This window comes from Leuciscus leuciscus, assembly GCF_965113295.1.
Source record: "Leuciscus leuciscus genome assembly, chromosome: 16".
Taxonomy (NCBI): domain Eukaryota; kingdom Metazoa; phylum Chordata; class Actinopteri; order Cypriniformes; family Leuciscidae; genus Leuciscus; species Leuciscus leuciscus.
The window spans coordinates 18,298,084-18,314,802 of NC_138740.1; the positions used below are offsets into that span (position 1 = coordinate 18,298,084).

The window sequence follows — 16,719 nt, forward strand, 5'->3', positions numbered from 1 at the left end:
GTACAGTATATGCCGTCTCAGGCAGCCAGGACCAATTTCCCTAATGCATCCACTACCCCCCACCCACCCATCCCCAGACCAGCCCCGCATTTGGTTTAATGGCCATCGATGTGATCGGCCCTCACCCGCACACAATGACTCAAAGAGGTTATAAAGACGCGAGCGGGTGGCCGGCACGTTAAACTTTTGAACCGTCCTCCATTAGACTAAGAGGAGCCGTCGTCTCTCTCATCCTCCCTTCCCCATCTACCCTCTCTCTCTCCTCCTCGCTCGCTTTCCTTCTCACTGCAAGCCAGATTTATGATTCCCGGCCTGGCAGAATCTCAGGCATATATTGATCCTGATGAAAGAGGTTCACTTCATTTGGCAAGAGGAATGGGTCTTTTCAGTAGACTTTACACATCCCATCAAGTGTAGGAGTCGGAGCTGTACTGACGTGGCCACTGACTTGTCATGAATTCTCAGGCTCAGAGAATACACAATCCAGTGATGTACCTTTGTACATTTTCACTAAATGATTTCTTCAAAATTTAGCTATTTGGTAAGTTTGCCAAGTGCACATGTTCTGCAGATGCTATTCAGTGGACATTGTTTGAAATATGGACCACTGTTAATGCCAGTGCTCTTGGTGTTGTTACAACCTTTGGTCCCCTATAGAGTGATGGCATATTTTTGTAGGCCAACCCGGAAGATAGCATCACCCCGGTTCCCTTGAACAAAAACACAATTGGATTTTTCCATTGGCTTTTGGATTATTGCCGTGAATAAGCTCTGTCACCAAAACAAGTTCATGATTCTTAAATGTTTTGTTCATCAAGATAAACTTCACAAAAGAACACAACTGAATTTTGAAGCCTAAATACAATCACCAGGAGTAAAAAGCTAAACGTAGGTGATAAACGAACTACACCATGGTTGAATGACTTCAACAACACCATCATTAGGCTTCCAACAACTCTTTCAGTCTTTATTTAAAATCTACAAGTTGGAAAGTTTGAGTTAGAATAGTTTGCAAGAACGCGATTATGAACACAAGGCTGTAAAAGCGGACTAGTGAGTAGATGTTTGCAGTGATGGCGTTTAATGTCAACCTCTGTAGTCCATTTAACCAAAAATAAAAAATAAATTCAATCTCAAGGGGGTATTACTGATGTATTTTGTGCTGTAGAATAAAACATGAAAATATCTTGAGCTTTTGTTAACCACAGAGTTTATTTTAGGTATTTAACTAAAACCCCATTCAAAAACCCTACTGACTTTGGGAAGATGGAATGAGAAGTGCAAAAATGCTAACTTAATTCCAGGTTTTAGGACTCATTCCTGCAGCACTCTATTCAGCACCATGAATGAGTCTTGTTAGAAATGACTTTCGGACTGCTGCAAACCTATTGGAATGTGTGAAGGCACACACATTTTGAATTCGGCCCTCTGGTTTCTCCGCTCTGACCCCTGCTGCACAGTGGCTGGGCAGTTCCAATTATCACTAAGAGCTTTTCGCTCCTCTTTTGTCAATATGCTCGATACACGGTTTTGTGCTGAGCAAAGGCTCTTCTGAAAATGAAACTTGTCAGACACACAAGTTACACACTAGGACTCCTTCGCATGCACGCACACAATTCATCTCATGACAGGTTCATCTTTTTACTGGAATTGAAATGGAAGGCAGTAGGAAACTTAAATTGTGAGAATGGAACAGCCCTGGTTTTTAATCTACATAGAAGCTTTTGCTTTACTTAAATAATCACTGATAAGATACAATCGTAAATCTGTCAATCACTTCATCTGACACAAGAGAACAAAATGCAACCTGAAACTGTGCTAAATCAGTTCAATCAAGTTATTATAACAAATGTATCTATTTATGTTTTGCATGTAATGTACATATCCTAGATTTCTTAACCCAGTTTATTATATTTCCTTTCTTAGAAAACAAAACTGCTTTCTACAGTCTTAAGAATGAAATGACATAACAATGTGTATTTACTTTTAAATTGTAATATACGAGTTTAGCATGTAAATGATTATATATATATATATATATATATTATACATAAGAAATATAATTTTTGAAGTGTCATTAAAATACTAAATCAACTACTGAATAATAAAATAATAAATAACTGAATAATACAAAAAACGTTTTTATCGGATATCCAGAAAATAGAAATCCAGTAAGTGATATTCTGAGATTTATATATATCTTGTAGCTTATATGAATACATATTTAATTGCCAACATCTTAAATGAGGATATTTCATAATAGTAACACTATGAGTTTGATTTGAATGATTTTACTCAATTAGCCTAAAAACAATCATTTGGATCCATAAATCCCTGATTAGCAAATAGACACAAAAACCTTTGATACATAATTCAACATAATACAATGTCACAGATCAATATTTTCCAGAGACCCAAATGTTAATATTCAGATGAAATTACTAAATAAGATTTTGTGACTTAATCATGAGAAAAAAAATTAGGCATCATACCCTGCCATACAATCAGAGACGATTCATCTGGAGCAACTTGAGGTTAAAAGTCAGGCGGTTAAGTATTACTGTAAATACTGTAAATAAGTCAATACTGCAGTAAAATGTCAACTAGATATTTGAGGGGGAGAATTGTTTATAATAGTGGAAAGTGTTTATTCTTTTTTTATTGTTCAGTCAAGGTGACTGTGAACAGGAAAGGTGGAACTTCACAATTAAAGGGATAGTTAAAAGACCCAGACTCTCAGTCATCCCAGGGACACACTACAAAAAGGTCAATTTAACACTTCAATTATATACATGAAATAACATAATGTGTCGAATACAAGATGTTTTATATTTGGAAATGTCATTTTTATTTTTTTTGCCTACTTGAATATCTTCTCATCAGACCCACTGCAGTTCCTTCATTGACCCCTAGAGGTCTACAGAATACTGAAATCCAGAATCCTGAAACTGGAAAACCTTGACTTTGTCATTCATATGCAATGAATATTTACAATATTTTGTTCATTGGTGTTTCTGTCAAGTGAAGAGTAACAATATAATTATAAAACATTTAACTGATACATATGATTATGTCATTTCACTGGTGAATACAGAATAAGTATTAAGATGTATCAATAATAATAATTAGAATAAAAAGTTGTATTCATCAATCTTGTTTTGTGTGTAAATCTAAAGATGTAGAAGAGTTTGCAGAGGAGGCGATAGGCTACTCTGCTCTGGGATTGTTTTATATAGGCTAACAGTTTCATAATCATCTTTAAACTTTGATTTTTTTTTATTTGAGACAACTTCTCCGACAAGAATAAAGAAAGGCCTGGTTTCACAGACAGGGCTTAGATTAAGCCAGGGTTAGGCCTTAGCTTAGATCAATTAAGGCGTTTAAGTAGCTTTCTTAAACGTGCCTTAGAAAAAAAAAAAAAACACTACTGTTCTGCATCTTGAGACAAAACAATGGCAGTGACATATTTTAAGATATGTCAGAGCAAGTTGCTTTCAGTTAAGACAACTCAAACATGCATTTTAGTCTGTGACAAGGCTGTGAAACCAGGGGAAAATCTTTAAATTCTAGTACCAAACTCACTCAAGAAGACTTGTGCTTTGTTGAGTGTTTACCCAGAAATCCTCGCCACCGGAAGCGGTTCTTGAATGTAAAGCGGAAGTCATATCATAAACGAGTTCAGTCTGGAAAGCAAAGTGTCTTATTTCACGATTTGAAAATAACAGGTGAAAGGTGAGTGCATTTAAGTTCAAATATGTAATATAAGACTGTCTTTTACAAGTTAATTAATTACCTCGAGGCTGCGGTGGTGACTAGTGTAACGTTAAGTGCCTTGCCTCTGCATGGATGCTAACTGGCTAGCCACCCAAGAAAAACACTCAGACTTGAAGCCTTGTTTTTGATGAATAATTATATTTCTCTGCGTTCTGGTCACTAACTTGAATAATTACATAATCCAGTTAGTGCACAGTCGCCTGGCATTGTATCGTGAGCAGGTTTGTTTATATTAGAGGCAGAAGGGCGGTGGCGGCTAAAGCACGAGTGAGATTAGCTCTTTGTGACCAGGCAACCAAAAAATGAAAGTTAGACTGCGACTGTAAACAAACAACCGTTTGATGTTATAGACGTCGTGATCAAATGTATCTCTGCATTTACTGCGGGACATTACGTTCAGTGTGCCGGGATAAGTGTTGAACCTTAATTTAGAGTAACTAAACCTAATGGATGTTTAATCTCTTGTAAATAAGTTATGTAATATCCGGATTTACTACATGGTAAACTGCTCGGCTCAATTTTTAACAAGTCAAAACAACTGCAACAACGCGGCAACATGAAATTCAATAACTCGATCTGGAGCGGAGAGCTGCTGGCATCACCTCGGCTGTCTTGAATTTTACAACCCAGCGGGGTGTAGGGAATGTCCTGGGATAGTGTTTCCCTGTCATTATTTTTATGACTTGGCCCTTTTTTTCTATTCTGGTGTATTGAGATGCGGCGATCTAAGCGGATGCGGTCTCCGGATGGCTGGATCGCGGAGTACAGCTGGGAGGAGAGAGTGGAGGTGCACAAGAGACCGAAGCGCAGCTCGCCCAGCGGGGAACGAGACCGGCAGCCCGGGCGAACACATCACTATAAAACATACGAGAGGTAAGAATGACTCATTCACTATAAAGATATTAATGAAATGACACTGTGCATTTTCATTTTCTTTCAGTTAGAGTGGACTTTATTTGATAGATTATTTGTTGTCTTATCCTGCATGTTTGCAGTGCCTTACAAGATGTAGTGTAGTGTTCTTGTATTCAAAGACAAACTGTCAGGGTGACAAACGCTGTAATCGGGCCTGTCAGAGGCTCCTGATCTGTGCTCGCAATTCAGAGAATCCCGATGATGTAAAATCCTTCTGTCATTAAGACTGCAAGTGGGATTTGTTACAGAATTTAGGCTATGTTGTGAGATTATGAAGGTTTCAATGTCTGTCCATAGTGCTGCCACTAAAGCTAATTGATGTTTCATTGCTTGTTACTAAAAAGTGATGTAATATTCGGTTCAGCTCAACTTTTAACAAGTCAAAACAACTACAATAACCCAGAAATATGGGAGGGTGATCTTCCCAAAATTTCATATCACGATCTAAATCGCGATCTTCCCAATTTCGAGAATATCCAGACTGGACTTATCTATTTGCACGATTTTAAACACAGTATTGCATTAAACAATCAGTTGTCAAAATGGTAATTAAACTCTCTTTTGAACTTTAAAACACTGCATAGTCTTCACTGTATGAATTAAAAATTCATGATTCTTATTAAAACTACTAAAGTTATTCAGTCAAGAGCAATGAGTGATTGTCTTTTTTCTTTTGACATTAATGACACCGACAGCAGAAGGTATTTGCTTTAAGACCGAATGTATGGATCTAATATGACACGTATCCGATTTCTTTTCCTACTGTTTATTCTCTGAAGACATAACTGACTGTCTTTATATAAATACTGTAAATAATGTAAATGTATTTTGATATATTTTTGTATATATTTGACCATTTAGGCACGCACCTGAAACCCCCATTATACTTTGCCCTTCCGTGTTTTGCTCCGTCTAGCAGCGCGCACAAAGCGTGTGGGGATCAGTTTCTTTCACAGATTAATGTGCTTTTAATAACTCTTTTTAAAATAAAGCATGTCCTGCAGTAGTTTGCATTTTACGACAGTCACGTAACATGATTTGACTGTATAGCGGCTACTCAATCCAATGATAAAACCGCTGAGAGACCAAGATGAGGACTTTATGCACTTGTGACGCACAAATAAAACATTGGATGAAGAAAGAACTTTTACTAGCTTTTCTTTATTGCACAGACTGATGTTTCTTGATGGTACAAAGTTTAGTGGTCATCAACAAAGAATAGGCTACATCGTTCCTGATCACCCCCTCTCCCTATCTCAATCAGTGAACAGGTGACTAATATTCACATTCCTACGTAATCCCGTGACCCCCCACCATGATCACGTGACAATCAAAAACATTAACTCTTTCATGTTTACTACAGACTGATTTAAACTTTTAAGTTTAAGCTTTTAAGGAGAGGTGAAAGCACAACCCTTTAAAGGGAAGAAACTGCATGCAAATGATAATTTTATCTTGATTATCACATTTTCATAATCGTTGGAAGCCAAAATTGAAACCTGAACTAAAATTTGATTCATTGCACAGCCTTACTGCTGTTGAATTGTTTTCAAATGCGTCAACACGCCTTAAAGACACATGATAGAGACACACGATAATTTGGCCAGTCAGCACAGCCGTCTAGTAGGCAGTCATTGCTGTATTTTAACATTATTACGAGGAAATAAAAGATCACAATCTCTACGATTCGCTTAAAGTAGATTGTGGCTGTCTTCAAGATCGTTCACGATATAAAATCGTCAGATCGCCCACCCCTACCCAGAAATGTTTTTGTTTTTTTGTGGATGTTTTTTTTATACGGTAGGAAGTTAAAAGCCATTTCATTAGCTTTCCTTTGACCCACCCAGGCAATTTGAAGTGCAAACTGAGAGCTTGTAAAGGCTTGTTAACTCCAGGAATGATAACTATATTAGCACCACACCAGTGACGCATTCTGTAAATTTCTCTGTGTTATGTCGTCCAACACTTTAAAGTTGGCATGAAATACATAAAATGTTAAATGCATGTTATATAGGCTATCTTACTGTGAACGAATGTGTTTGTTTAATTGGGTCAAAATGTCATAACTGGATCTTCTAGTGAAAATGACGAGACTGGTGACGTATCCTGGACTTCTCTAATCATTTAGTCCACTTAAATCATGCCCCTGCAAGTTTGTGTTCATCTGTGGTAAAATCCAGTCAACAACCAGTTGAACCAAGTGCCTGCGTTATATTTATTTATTTATATATTTACTTACTTACTTACTTTTTATTGATTGATTTATTTGTTTGTTTGTTTGTTTGTTTGTTTTATTTATTTATCCCTTTCACTCAGATATACATAAAAAATACGGAAGAAAGTATTTGTCGCTACTTTCGTTTCGACCCGACTTTAAAAGCTCGAGCTAGATTCTAATTTGGCTGTCAATGTTTTTATTACTCATCAGGTGGTGAGTGATAAAAATAGTTCTGAAAGCTATTCTAGACATATTTTTCCTGTTGTTATTTTTCTAGTTGTGGTGTGTTGGATGCATTTATCCTCAAATAATTAGAATAATTACTAAAACTTTATATTTATCATTAGCATTATAATCATCGTCCTTGTTGTGAACGGGCCTTAAATCTGCACTTATTTTTCTAATGCAGAAAATATGCAGACTTCATCTGATATTCTTTAAAAAAGGATGTTATGGTCTGTTAAAGGGATATTCACCCAAAAATGAAAATTCTGTCATTAATTAAAGCTGCAAGCAGCATTTATCGGGGTTCAAGCATTTAAGGCCTTTAAGCACATAAGCATTTAAGACATTAAGTTTTATTTAGCAAGCTTTTAACCACTGAAATAATAGATGGAAAAATCCATTTACAGCCAATAAAGGCAATTTACCATAGGAAATATGTGGTTTTCAAACCTTTTTGCCAGTTATAGCGCCACCTATGGTCCAATCTCCATGAAACTCTGCATGCTTCTTCACCATGTTATGACACATATGCCCACCAATTTTCGTGAAGTTCTGAGTTTTCATTTATGATTTATAGGCATTTTAGTGTATTTTGCCACGCCCCTTTTATAAATTACCTTATTACAGCCACCCAAATGCAAAAGTTCAACTTTTTTTCGATAATTATTGATCTAGAGAGTCCAGAGAATTGTCCTAGACTGGTCTGGTTCCGATCGGGCGAAAAACCAGGGACTAGTTCGCAAAAGTAGGTTTTTAACATATTCATGAATATTTAATGAACGGTTTGATTGACAGCAATGGTTCTTGAGGCAAAGTTGTTCAAGATGAGCAGATCTATCAGATGATATGCATTTTGTGATGATAAGTGTAACACCACGTGATTACAGAGCCATAAAACTCGTTAGCGCCAACTAGTGGCCGATTTCTTTCAAAATTCTTACAGACCTCTAGGACCATGAGTCGAACATGCCCATCGAGTTTCGTTCCGATCGGACTTCGTTAACGGTGCTCAAATTTCATTGGCCAATGGCGGCCATGTTTTTTGAGATACGCCAATATCCTTTTAGACATACATGGCCCGTTGGGCCAAGACACTGCATACCAAATTTCAAGTCATTCGGAAAAACGGTCAGGTGTCTATACGTTTTTTTTGTTTTATAGCGCCACCATGAGGCCAATCGACGCAATTTTTTTACTGTGACCTCAAATTGACCGTCTACATATGTGTACCAAGTTTGGTGAAAATATCTAATTTCGTTCACGAGTTATAACAATTTTAGTAAAACTGACTCTGCCTCCTTCGAACATTTTGGCGCCCCATAGCGACCATGAATCGAAATTTCAACTTTTTTTCGATAATTATTGATAGTCAGACTCCAGAGAACATTTCTGCACTGGTTTGGTTCCGATCGGACAAAAAACCACAGACTAGTTTGCAAAAGTAGGTTTTTGACAAAATTCAAAATGGCGGAAAAATTTGCATACCGGAAATGAAATCGGAGATATACGTTTTTTCCGCCTTGAGCCAAGGATTACAGTAATATAAGACACTTGAGTCTACGACAAACCGTCTAGGAGTTATTAGCGATTTTATACTTTTGCTTACTATAGCGCCACCTATTGGCCAATCGGGGTCATAATTTGATAACCTCTCCTCGATTTTTGTACTACCTTCTGGCAAAGTCTCAAGTCTCCAGCACTTACGGTTTGGGCTGCACGATGCGTTTTACGGCAGAATAATAATAATAAAAACCCTTACAATTACAATAGGGTTTCAGCACTTCGTGCTTGAACCCCTAATTACTCACCCACATGTCTTTCAAAACCAGTAAGACTTTCATCTTCGGAACACAAATAAAGATCTTTTTGATGAACTCTGAGAGAGTTCTGTCCCTCCATAGACGGCTGCGCAACTACCAATTTGATGCTTCATAAAGTTCATAAAGAGATCGTAACACTAATCCATATGAATCGAGCGGTTTGGTCGAAATTTTCTGAAGAGACTCGATTGATTTATACGATGAACAGATTGAATTTAGGCTTTATCACATTTAAACATTGATCAGCGAACATAAACAGCTCGACCGAACCTGCTTGCTGCACAAGAACAAACCTTATTGGTTCTTGCGGAAGCTCAAACGTGCTGCATAACACAAGATTGAACCTCATTGGTTCTCGCATATCAAGATGAGCTTCCGTTTACCACAACTGATTTGTGAGTCGATGAATGTTTAGATGTGAATAAAAGCCTAAATTCGATCTGTTCATCATATAAAGCATCAAAAGGATATTCATCAAAAAGATCTTAATGTGTGTTCCGAAGATGAACGAAAGTCTTACGGGTTTGGAACGACATGAGGGTGAGCAATTAATGACAGAATTAAAATTTTTGGGTGAACTAACCCTCTAAAATTGCACTGTTCAGGAAGGCTTCAAGTTGTCACAGAACGTTCTGCTACTCTACTATGCAACAGGCTGATAGCTGTGACTTGGATCACAAGTTGTTTAAATCAAACACAACACTCAGGCATCCGATCAGATTTACTGCCTCGACATTGACAGGTTAAAGCATCGCTTTCACTCATAACTGCTGTCTTGGAGTTAGTTTCTGTGGCTCTTTCTAAGTATAGCTTGTTCTTGAACTCCACTCTTTCGAGAAGACACTTGATGCTTTCAGCACCCAGCAGATCACGATTCAGCATTCCTTACTCCCTGCTGAAAGGGTTGATAAATTGCAGCAAAGTGACAGCCACTTATAAATTTAGCTGTCAAAATCTCATTGTCATTAGATGTAGAGCTGTGTCATCTTCCTCACTGATGTTTGTTTTTGTTAGGTGTCACATTAGCTCCAAGAGGCTGGAGTGCCGAGAGCGCAAGGCCAGAGAGGCCAGTCCGGAGCATGGCGATTATAAGGGTCAGGTAGACCCAGTCAGCGAGACGGAGAGGGAGAAAGACGGCAAGCATTACAGCCAGTCGTCCGCACGCAGCGGGCGCAGTCGCCGCAGCAGCAGAGAGCACCAACGTTCACGCCACCCCAGTCCCTCCTCAAACTCGGTAAACCATTTGTCATTATTTTTACTTAGCTGATGCATTTGTTAATGTTTCTAAAATCCAGATTTACCGTAGTAACCATCCGCTGTATACTAGCAGTAAGGTGGTCAAGGAATCAGTTGATTTTCACTTGATCTACACTCATTGGTTGCAGAAATGGCTATTTGTTGATTGGTTGAGGGTCATGAACAGAATTAGCTGCACTTCAAAGAAAGTTGTTTCTTGTCTGAAAATGTGTTGCCATGTCTTTCTTCTGTAACACACACTATGGTGGCCCTGTGCCGTTGCTTGGCGATGAATTTGAATTTGCTGCTGCCGCCGTGGCCTGGCGTGGGGGTCCGAATCACTCCCTCCCCTTCATCCAACCCCCCCTCGCTGAATGAATGAATGATGCGTACGGGCCTGATTCTGACTGGTGTTTGATGGTGGTGATGATGTACCCCAGAGAAGTCATCGCAGGAAAAGAACCAAGAGTATTGAGGATGATGAGGAGGGTCACCTGGTCTATCACAATGGAGACATGCTAAGAGCAAGATGTATAGAACACAAACCTTTCTCTATATAACTGTCTGTTCTGTGTCTATTAGTGGGACAATTCAGCCTACACTTGGGGGTTATAAGGGGACCTTTGAAGACTTCTAATATTAACCACTTAGAATTTAACTTTCATGTGTGAAACTTTAATTTGGCACAGAATTTTATAGGCTACTCAATGAATATGATTTAATGAGCTTGTTTAAGGGATAGTTCACCCAAAAATGAAAATTCTGTCATTAATTACTTACCCTCATGTTCTAAACTTGTAAGACTTTCGTTCATCTTCGAAACACAAATAAAGATCTTTGATGAAATCTGAACTCTGTTGACAGCTACGCAACTACAACTTTGACACCTCAAAAAGTTCATAAAGAGATCGCAAAACGAATCCCTATGAATTGAGCGGTTTAGTCCAAATTTTCTGAAGAGACTTAATATGCGTTCCGAAGATAAATGAAAGTCTTACGGGTTTGGAATGACAACAGGCTAATTAATGATAGAATTTTCATTTTTGAGTGAACTATCCGTTTAAGTATCTGTTAGTAATGTAAAATCTATGCTTTTGTATGTTGCATCATCCAGTCACAAAGCCTTACTTATGATTGCTTCTTTACCCTGTTTATAGATGAGATTGTAGGGACTCTGGGTGAAGGAGCCTTTGGAAAAGTGGTGCAGTGCCTCGATCACTCAAAGTAAGCCAGGTTCTGTGACTTCTTTGTCATACATATTTTTTTCTTTTAACATTTGCTATGTTTACATGCACCAAAATAATTAGGCAAGTATGTAAATACTTGAATATATAGAAAAATCCCTTGAATGCATATGTTTACCTCAGTCTTTTTATAATAATATCTGTTTACATATGCACATTTGTAAAAAGTAAAACGTGTTTATTTACGTCTTATAAACCAGCCAGTGGAGGAGACTGAACATTTGCTAAATATTTGCTTAAAAAAAGCTCTTCTGACTAGGGCTGTTCGATTAATCGAAATTATAATAAAATCATGATGTGAGCATGCACAGTTTCTGCTATGGTTCTCCTGTCTAAAATGTAAGTGACATTAATATTAACTACTATTTAATTGAACTGTTATCTGTGTCATGTTTCAATCATGATGGTATTCAGGAAAACTGGACTCTTGGTCGTGTTATGTTGCTTAACTGTGTCATATGCTATAATATTAAAAAAGCAGTATGTTAAATGAGTTTCTTTGTGTGTGCAGTACTCATTTGTTTCGTGAGGACACGTGAGCCTCAACAGCGCAACCTTGTTACTGTCAGTACATTATACAGTTATGTATTATTATCTACATTCACCACTTAGACTAAATGTGAAGATCAGAATAGTTCTTGCGCTTTTTGTGATTGCCTAGTTATTGTTTTTTACTGACATTTTGATCAGGCTACTTGTCCGGTCGGGCAAGTAAAATTCTTTCACTTAAAAAATCCACTTGTCCCTGACCAGCGTTAATGTCAAGCCATGCACTGTAGGATCTCAGTATTCATTTAATTTCAGACTTTAAGGCAGTCAAGACGCATTAAAAACAGATGTACGCAAGACGACTCGTCGAGGTTTACATCATAAATCCGTGATATGGTCAGTGACGTGAGCATGCATGTGGGATAGAAATGGTGACTTGCAAACAAAAACAATCTCTAGCATTAATTTTGATCATGGCTTTTTCTTTGAATATTTTAGCATTCTCAAAAATGGTCTCGGACAGCCCCCCAAAAAAAAGCCTAAAAACGTTACGTGTGAACCCAAATTTAACCTAGCATGAGAAGAGAACAGAGCAAGTTTACCGTTACGACATGAAAGAAAGTACAGAAACAGGGAAGGTGAATTGAGGACAGGATAAGGACTTCAACATTCATGGTTTGTAATATTTTGGATACAGGAGAGATGATCTATCACAGAGCCAGGTAATTTGCAAGACCTGTCAAACTATTGCTGCGGCAAAACAGAGTAGGAGTCATTCACAGAGGACGTGTGTTTGCGGTTAAAAACATGAGACGCAGGCCTAGAGATTGCGCACAATTGGTTAGACAATCGTATAGCGCTTTTACATAGAAAAGCAATGGCACATTTCGAACCAGGTGAACAAAAATACAGGCATTTGCAAACTGCACAACATACGAAAAGTTCAAAAAGGCATAAAGAAATAACCGTTTCATTTATGCAAAGATATGGTTGCAGCAAATATCGTCAGTAATGCCAGCTTCCAAAAAATTATACAGATGTGTGCACGGAAATATCGTTTCAAAATCGTGATTAAAATCAAAATGGCAATATAACAAAATTGTGATAGTGATTTTTGTCCATATCGCACAGCCCTACGTCTGATATATTTATCAGCTTTCCTTTTAGGTATGTCATCGAGACAAAAATATTAATTATACTCACGGTGGCTTTCTCCAGCTCTGAATGTCGTGGCTTGGGATCTGTGCATGTGCGGAAGTTTGTTCGAAATGCATAAATGCAAAGTATAGGCTTCATATAGAGAGAACTTTCAGAAGCTGAAATCAGATTGGAGTGCTTCAGATTAACAAAAATGCATGTAAGCATACCTAGTTTCTTTTGTTTGCAGAGGTAGTGCACGAGTGGCGTTGAAGATCATCAAAAATATTGAGCGCTACCGTGAGGCAGCCATGTCAGAAGTTGATGTGCTTGAGCGGATAAATTCGCTTGATGGCGAAAAAAGATTGTGAGTATTTGGCTCCAAGGTAGAAATACTTTAGAAATAGACAGAAGTTTTTGGATGGAGCAATAACTTACCTCTGTGTCTTTGCAGTGCTTGTGTCCGGATGCTAGACTGGTTCGATCACCACGGCCACGTCTGCATAGTGTTTGAGCTGCTGGGACTGAGCACATACGACTTCCTGAAGGAGAATGGGTTCATGCCTTTCTCACTGAACCAGATCAGACTCATGGCAGATCAGATCTTTAGAGCCGTGCACTGTGAGTATATATATGAAAGCGTCACTGATACAGATCCTTGTTTAGCACCATTTCATAGAAAATCACTAAATCTATTTCATAATAGTGATAAATCACTTTATTGTACACCTTGTTTCCATCAGTTCTGCATCGAAATAAGTTGACGCACACTGACCTTAAGCCTGAAAACATTCTCTTTGTGGACTCCAACTATGACATTAAGTATAACTTCAAGATGGTGAGTAAAAGTACATGATAAAATGTCAGTACAGATAAAAGTTTGGGGTCAGTAAGATTTGTATCTGTTTTTGAAAGAAATTAATGATTTCATTGATTCAGCAAGGATGTATTAAATTGGTGAACAGTGGAAGTAAATGCATTTATAATGTTACAAAAGATTTCTATTTCAATTGCTGGTCTTTTGAAGTTTATATATATTGAAGAATCTTGAAAAAAATGTATCACGTTTTCTCAAGAATATTAAGCAGCACGACTGTTTTCAATATTATTATTATAATAGTAAGAAATGAGTATCTATCAGCATATTAGAATGATTTCTGAAGGATCATGTGAGTATTGATGCTGAAAATTTGAGCTTTGCCATTACAGGAATAAATCAAAAATACAATTTATATGTATGAAATGTAATAACATATAAATGTTACATATTCCCTGTATTTTTTGGTCAAATAAATGCAGTTTTAGAGACTTCTTGAAAAACATTACAAATTCTTACCAACCCTGAACTTTTGAACAGTAGTGTTATGTCTGTTTGGAAGATAAGTGTTGATTTATAGTGAGGAGGGGATGCTGACCGTAATGTTCATTGTTACAGAAGCGAGATGAGAGGACCTTGAAGAGGTTGGATGTGAAAGTGGTGGACTTTGGCAATGCCACCTATGACCATGAGCATCACACCTCTTTGGTGTCAACCCGCCACTACAGAGCTCCGGAAGTTATTTTGGGTGAACTATTTGTAGTATTCTATCCACCAGTTTCACAGACAAGGCTTAAGCCTAGTCCCAGACTAAAATACATGTTTGAGCTGTTTTATCTGAAAGCAACTTGCTCTTGCTCAAAAAAATGTGTGCATGATTTTGTAAATTGCTAAATGTTGATCTCTTCTGGCAGAACTGGGCTGGAACCAGGCATGTGACGTGTGGAGTTTGGGCTGCATCCTGATTGAGTTCTATCTGGGATTAACATTATTTCAGGTATGACGTTTTGTGTACAAGCATTACCAAATGCCGTTTAGCATGATTTTAAATGCAGCAGAGTACTTACAGAAACTTGCTCTTTTCAGACTCATGACAGTAAGGAGCATCTGGCCATGATGGAGAAGGTTCTAGGCCCCATACCTACACACCTACTCCAGAAAACTAGGTGCAGTATTGTAACATGAGACTAGCTTACGTTGCTTGTTTCTAATTGCAAGTTTATCATTTGATTTGAAGATATTAGATGTTTTTGGATTTATGCAATTTCTCTTTGACTCTGACTGCGCTTCATTGTCAGGAAGCGGCGCTATGTGCATCACGACAAACTGGACTGGGACGAGCACAGCTCAGCAGGGAGATACGTGAGGAAACACTGTAAACCTCTAAAGGTAAAGATCATTGTAAATTGACTATTGAACACTTCTAAATTCTCAAATCCCAAAATCTTGATTATATTATGCTAGGGCTGCCCCATAATAGTCAACTAGATGAGGCTTAGTTGATCAATTTTGTTAGTCGGTTAGTCAGAGAAAAAAACAACAACAGGAAGTTGTGAAATCACGCAGTCCGTGAGGGACAGATCATTAACGGCGGGTCCAGGAAATCCATTCGCCTATCATCCATCGACCTCAAATATGGCTTATCATTTGAAATATTTAATTAGTAGCAACTTTACATAACTCTAACGTTAACCTAGATAAATGTGTGCTATTATTAGGTGCATATCCAAATGTTTGTGTGGTGCGTGGAAGCTAAATTATAGACATGGGGATATTTTGGGGATATTTAATTTAATTTTATCAATCAATAAATTCCTCTTGAAACAAACTTTGTTGTATTATTTTAATTTAATACTGTGAAGCTGCTTTGATACAATCTGTATTGTGAAAAGCGCTATACAAATAAACTTGACTTGACATGGAGGCGCCGGCACGAACATTTGCGGGTTTTTTCTGATATCAGGTTTTTTCTGATATCAGCGGAAACAACTGAAAATAATCTGTTTGTTCATTGTGTAAACTCACAATAACAACAAAACATTGTGCATTTGTAAAATAAAGAAAACAAACAGGATGCTCTTTCTGCTGTCTCAGTCTCCCTGAACTGCAGCGCATCACATGAACCGAAACTCAGCGTATTAGCCGATTAATGGCTGAAATGAACGACTAGAAAGATCTTTAGTCGGGACAGCCCTATATTATGCTGCAATGCTAATAATGACTCCTTTTTTTAATCCTGTAAACCATTTAGTATAATTTCTATTGCCTCAGAGTTGTTGTTGATCGTTTTGTTCTATTTATATGCACAAGTACAAAATGTTAGAGGTTTTTGGAATGAAAATACTGCATGTTTTTCTCTGAATTGATGGTTGTTTTCTGTTGATTGCTCTGCATGTATAACACTTAAGTCTTGTGGACTACTATTTTTGAAGATGCATTGATGCCAGTATGTAACTGAGACATGCTGCTGTTTGAGTTGCCTAGATGAAAATAATGTTGTTGAATCTTTGCTCCGTACGCAGCAATACATGTCCTCTAAAACCTCGGAGCACGAGCTGCTTTTTGACCTGCTGCAGAAGATGATGGAGTACGATTCATCCAAACGAATCACCCTGGAGCAGGCCATCGGACATCCATTTTTCAATCCTTTAAGAAGAGAGAGAAAGTGACTCGAAGGCGACATCGAATGAACATTACTGCTCCCAGGGAGACTCCTGCTGACTGTATCAGTCTGCTTTAAGACTGCCTGCTTCATTACCTCTGTCCGTATTTATTGTCAGTTTGAATATAGGGGCCAAATTCCTCTGTACTTTTGACAAATTAAACTTGAATGATTTGAATGCA

At 37.8% G+C, this 16,719-nt stretch overlaps 1 protein-coding gene across 3 annotated transcripts; it reads left to right on the forward strand.

The window, feature by feature from the left end:
* Nucleotides 1–3,674: 3,674 nt before the first annotated feature.
* Nucleotides 3,675–16,719, forward strand: clk4b (CDC-like kinase 4b). Of its 3 annotated transcripts, none has more exons than XM_082140440.1 (13): nt 3,675–3,732; nt 4,490–4,647; nt 9,967–10,186; nt 10,629–10,719; nt 11,346–11,412; nt 13,309–13,425; nt 13,513–13,679; nt 13,802–13,896; nt 14,494–14,623; nt 14,790–14,872; nt 14,962–15,041; nt 15,174–15,264; nt 16,398–16,719. In XM_082140440.1, the coding sequence occupies exons 2-13, from the start codon at nt 4,490–4,492 to the stop codon at nt 16,542–16,544; spliced, it is 1,446 nt and encodes a 481-aa protein (XP_081996566.1). In that variant the 5' UTR covers nt 3,675–3,732; the 3' UTR covers nt 16,545–16,719. The 3 variants fall into 3 exon arrangements, with proteins under 3 accessions (XP_081996566.1, XP_081996567.1, XP_081996568.1); XM_082140441.1 differs by having other exon boundaries at nt 3,683–3,731; nt 4,487–4,647; XM_082140442.1 differs by lacking the exons at nt 3,675–3,732; nt 4,490–4,647; nt 10,629–10,719 and having other exon boundaries at nt 10,050–10,186.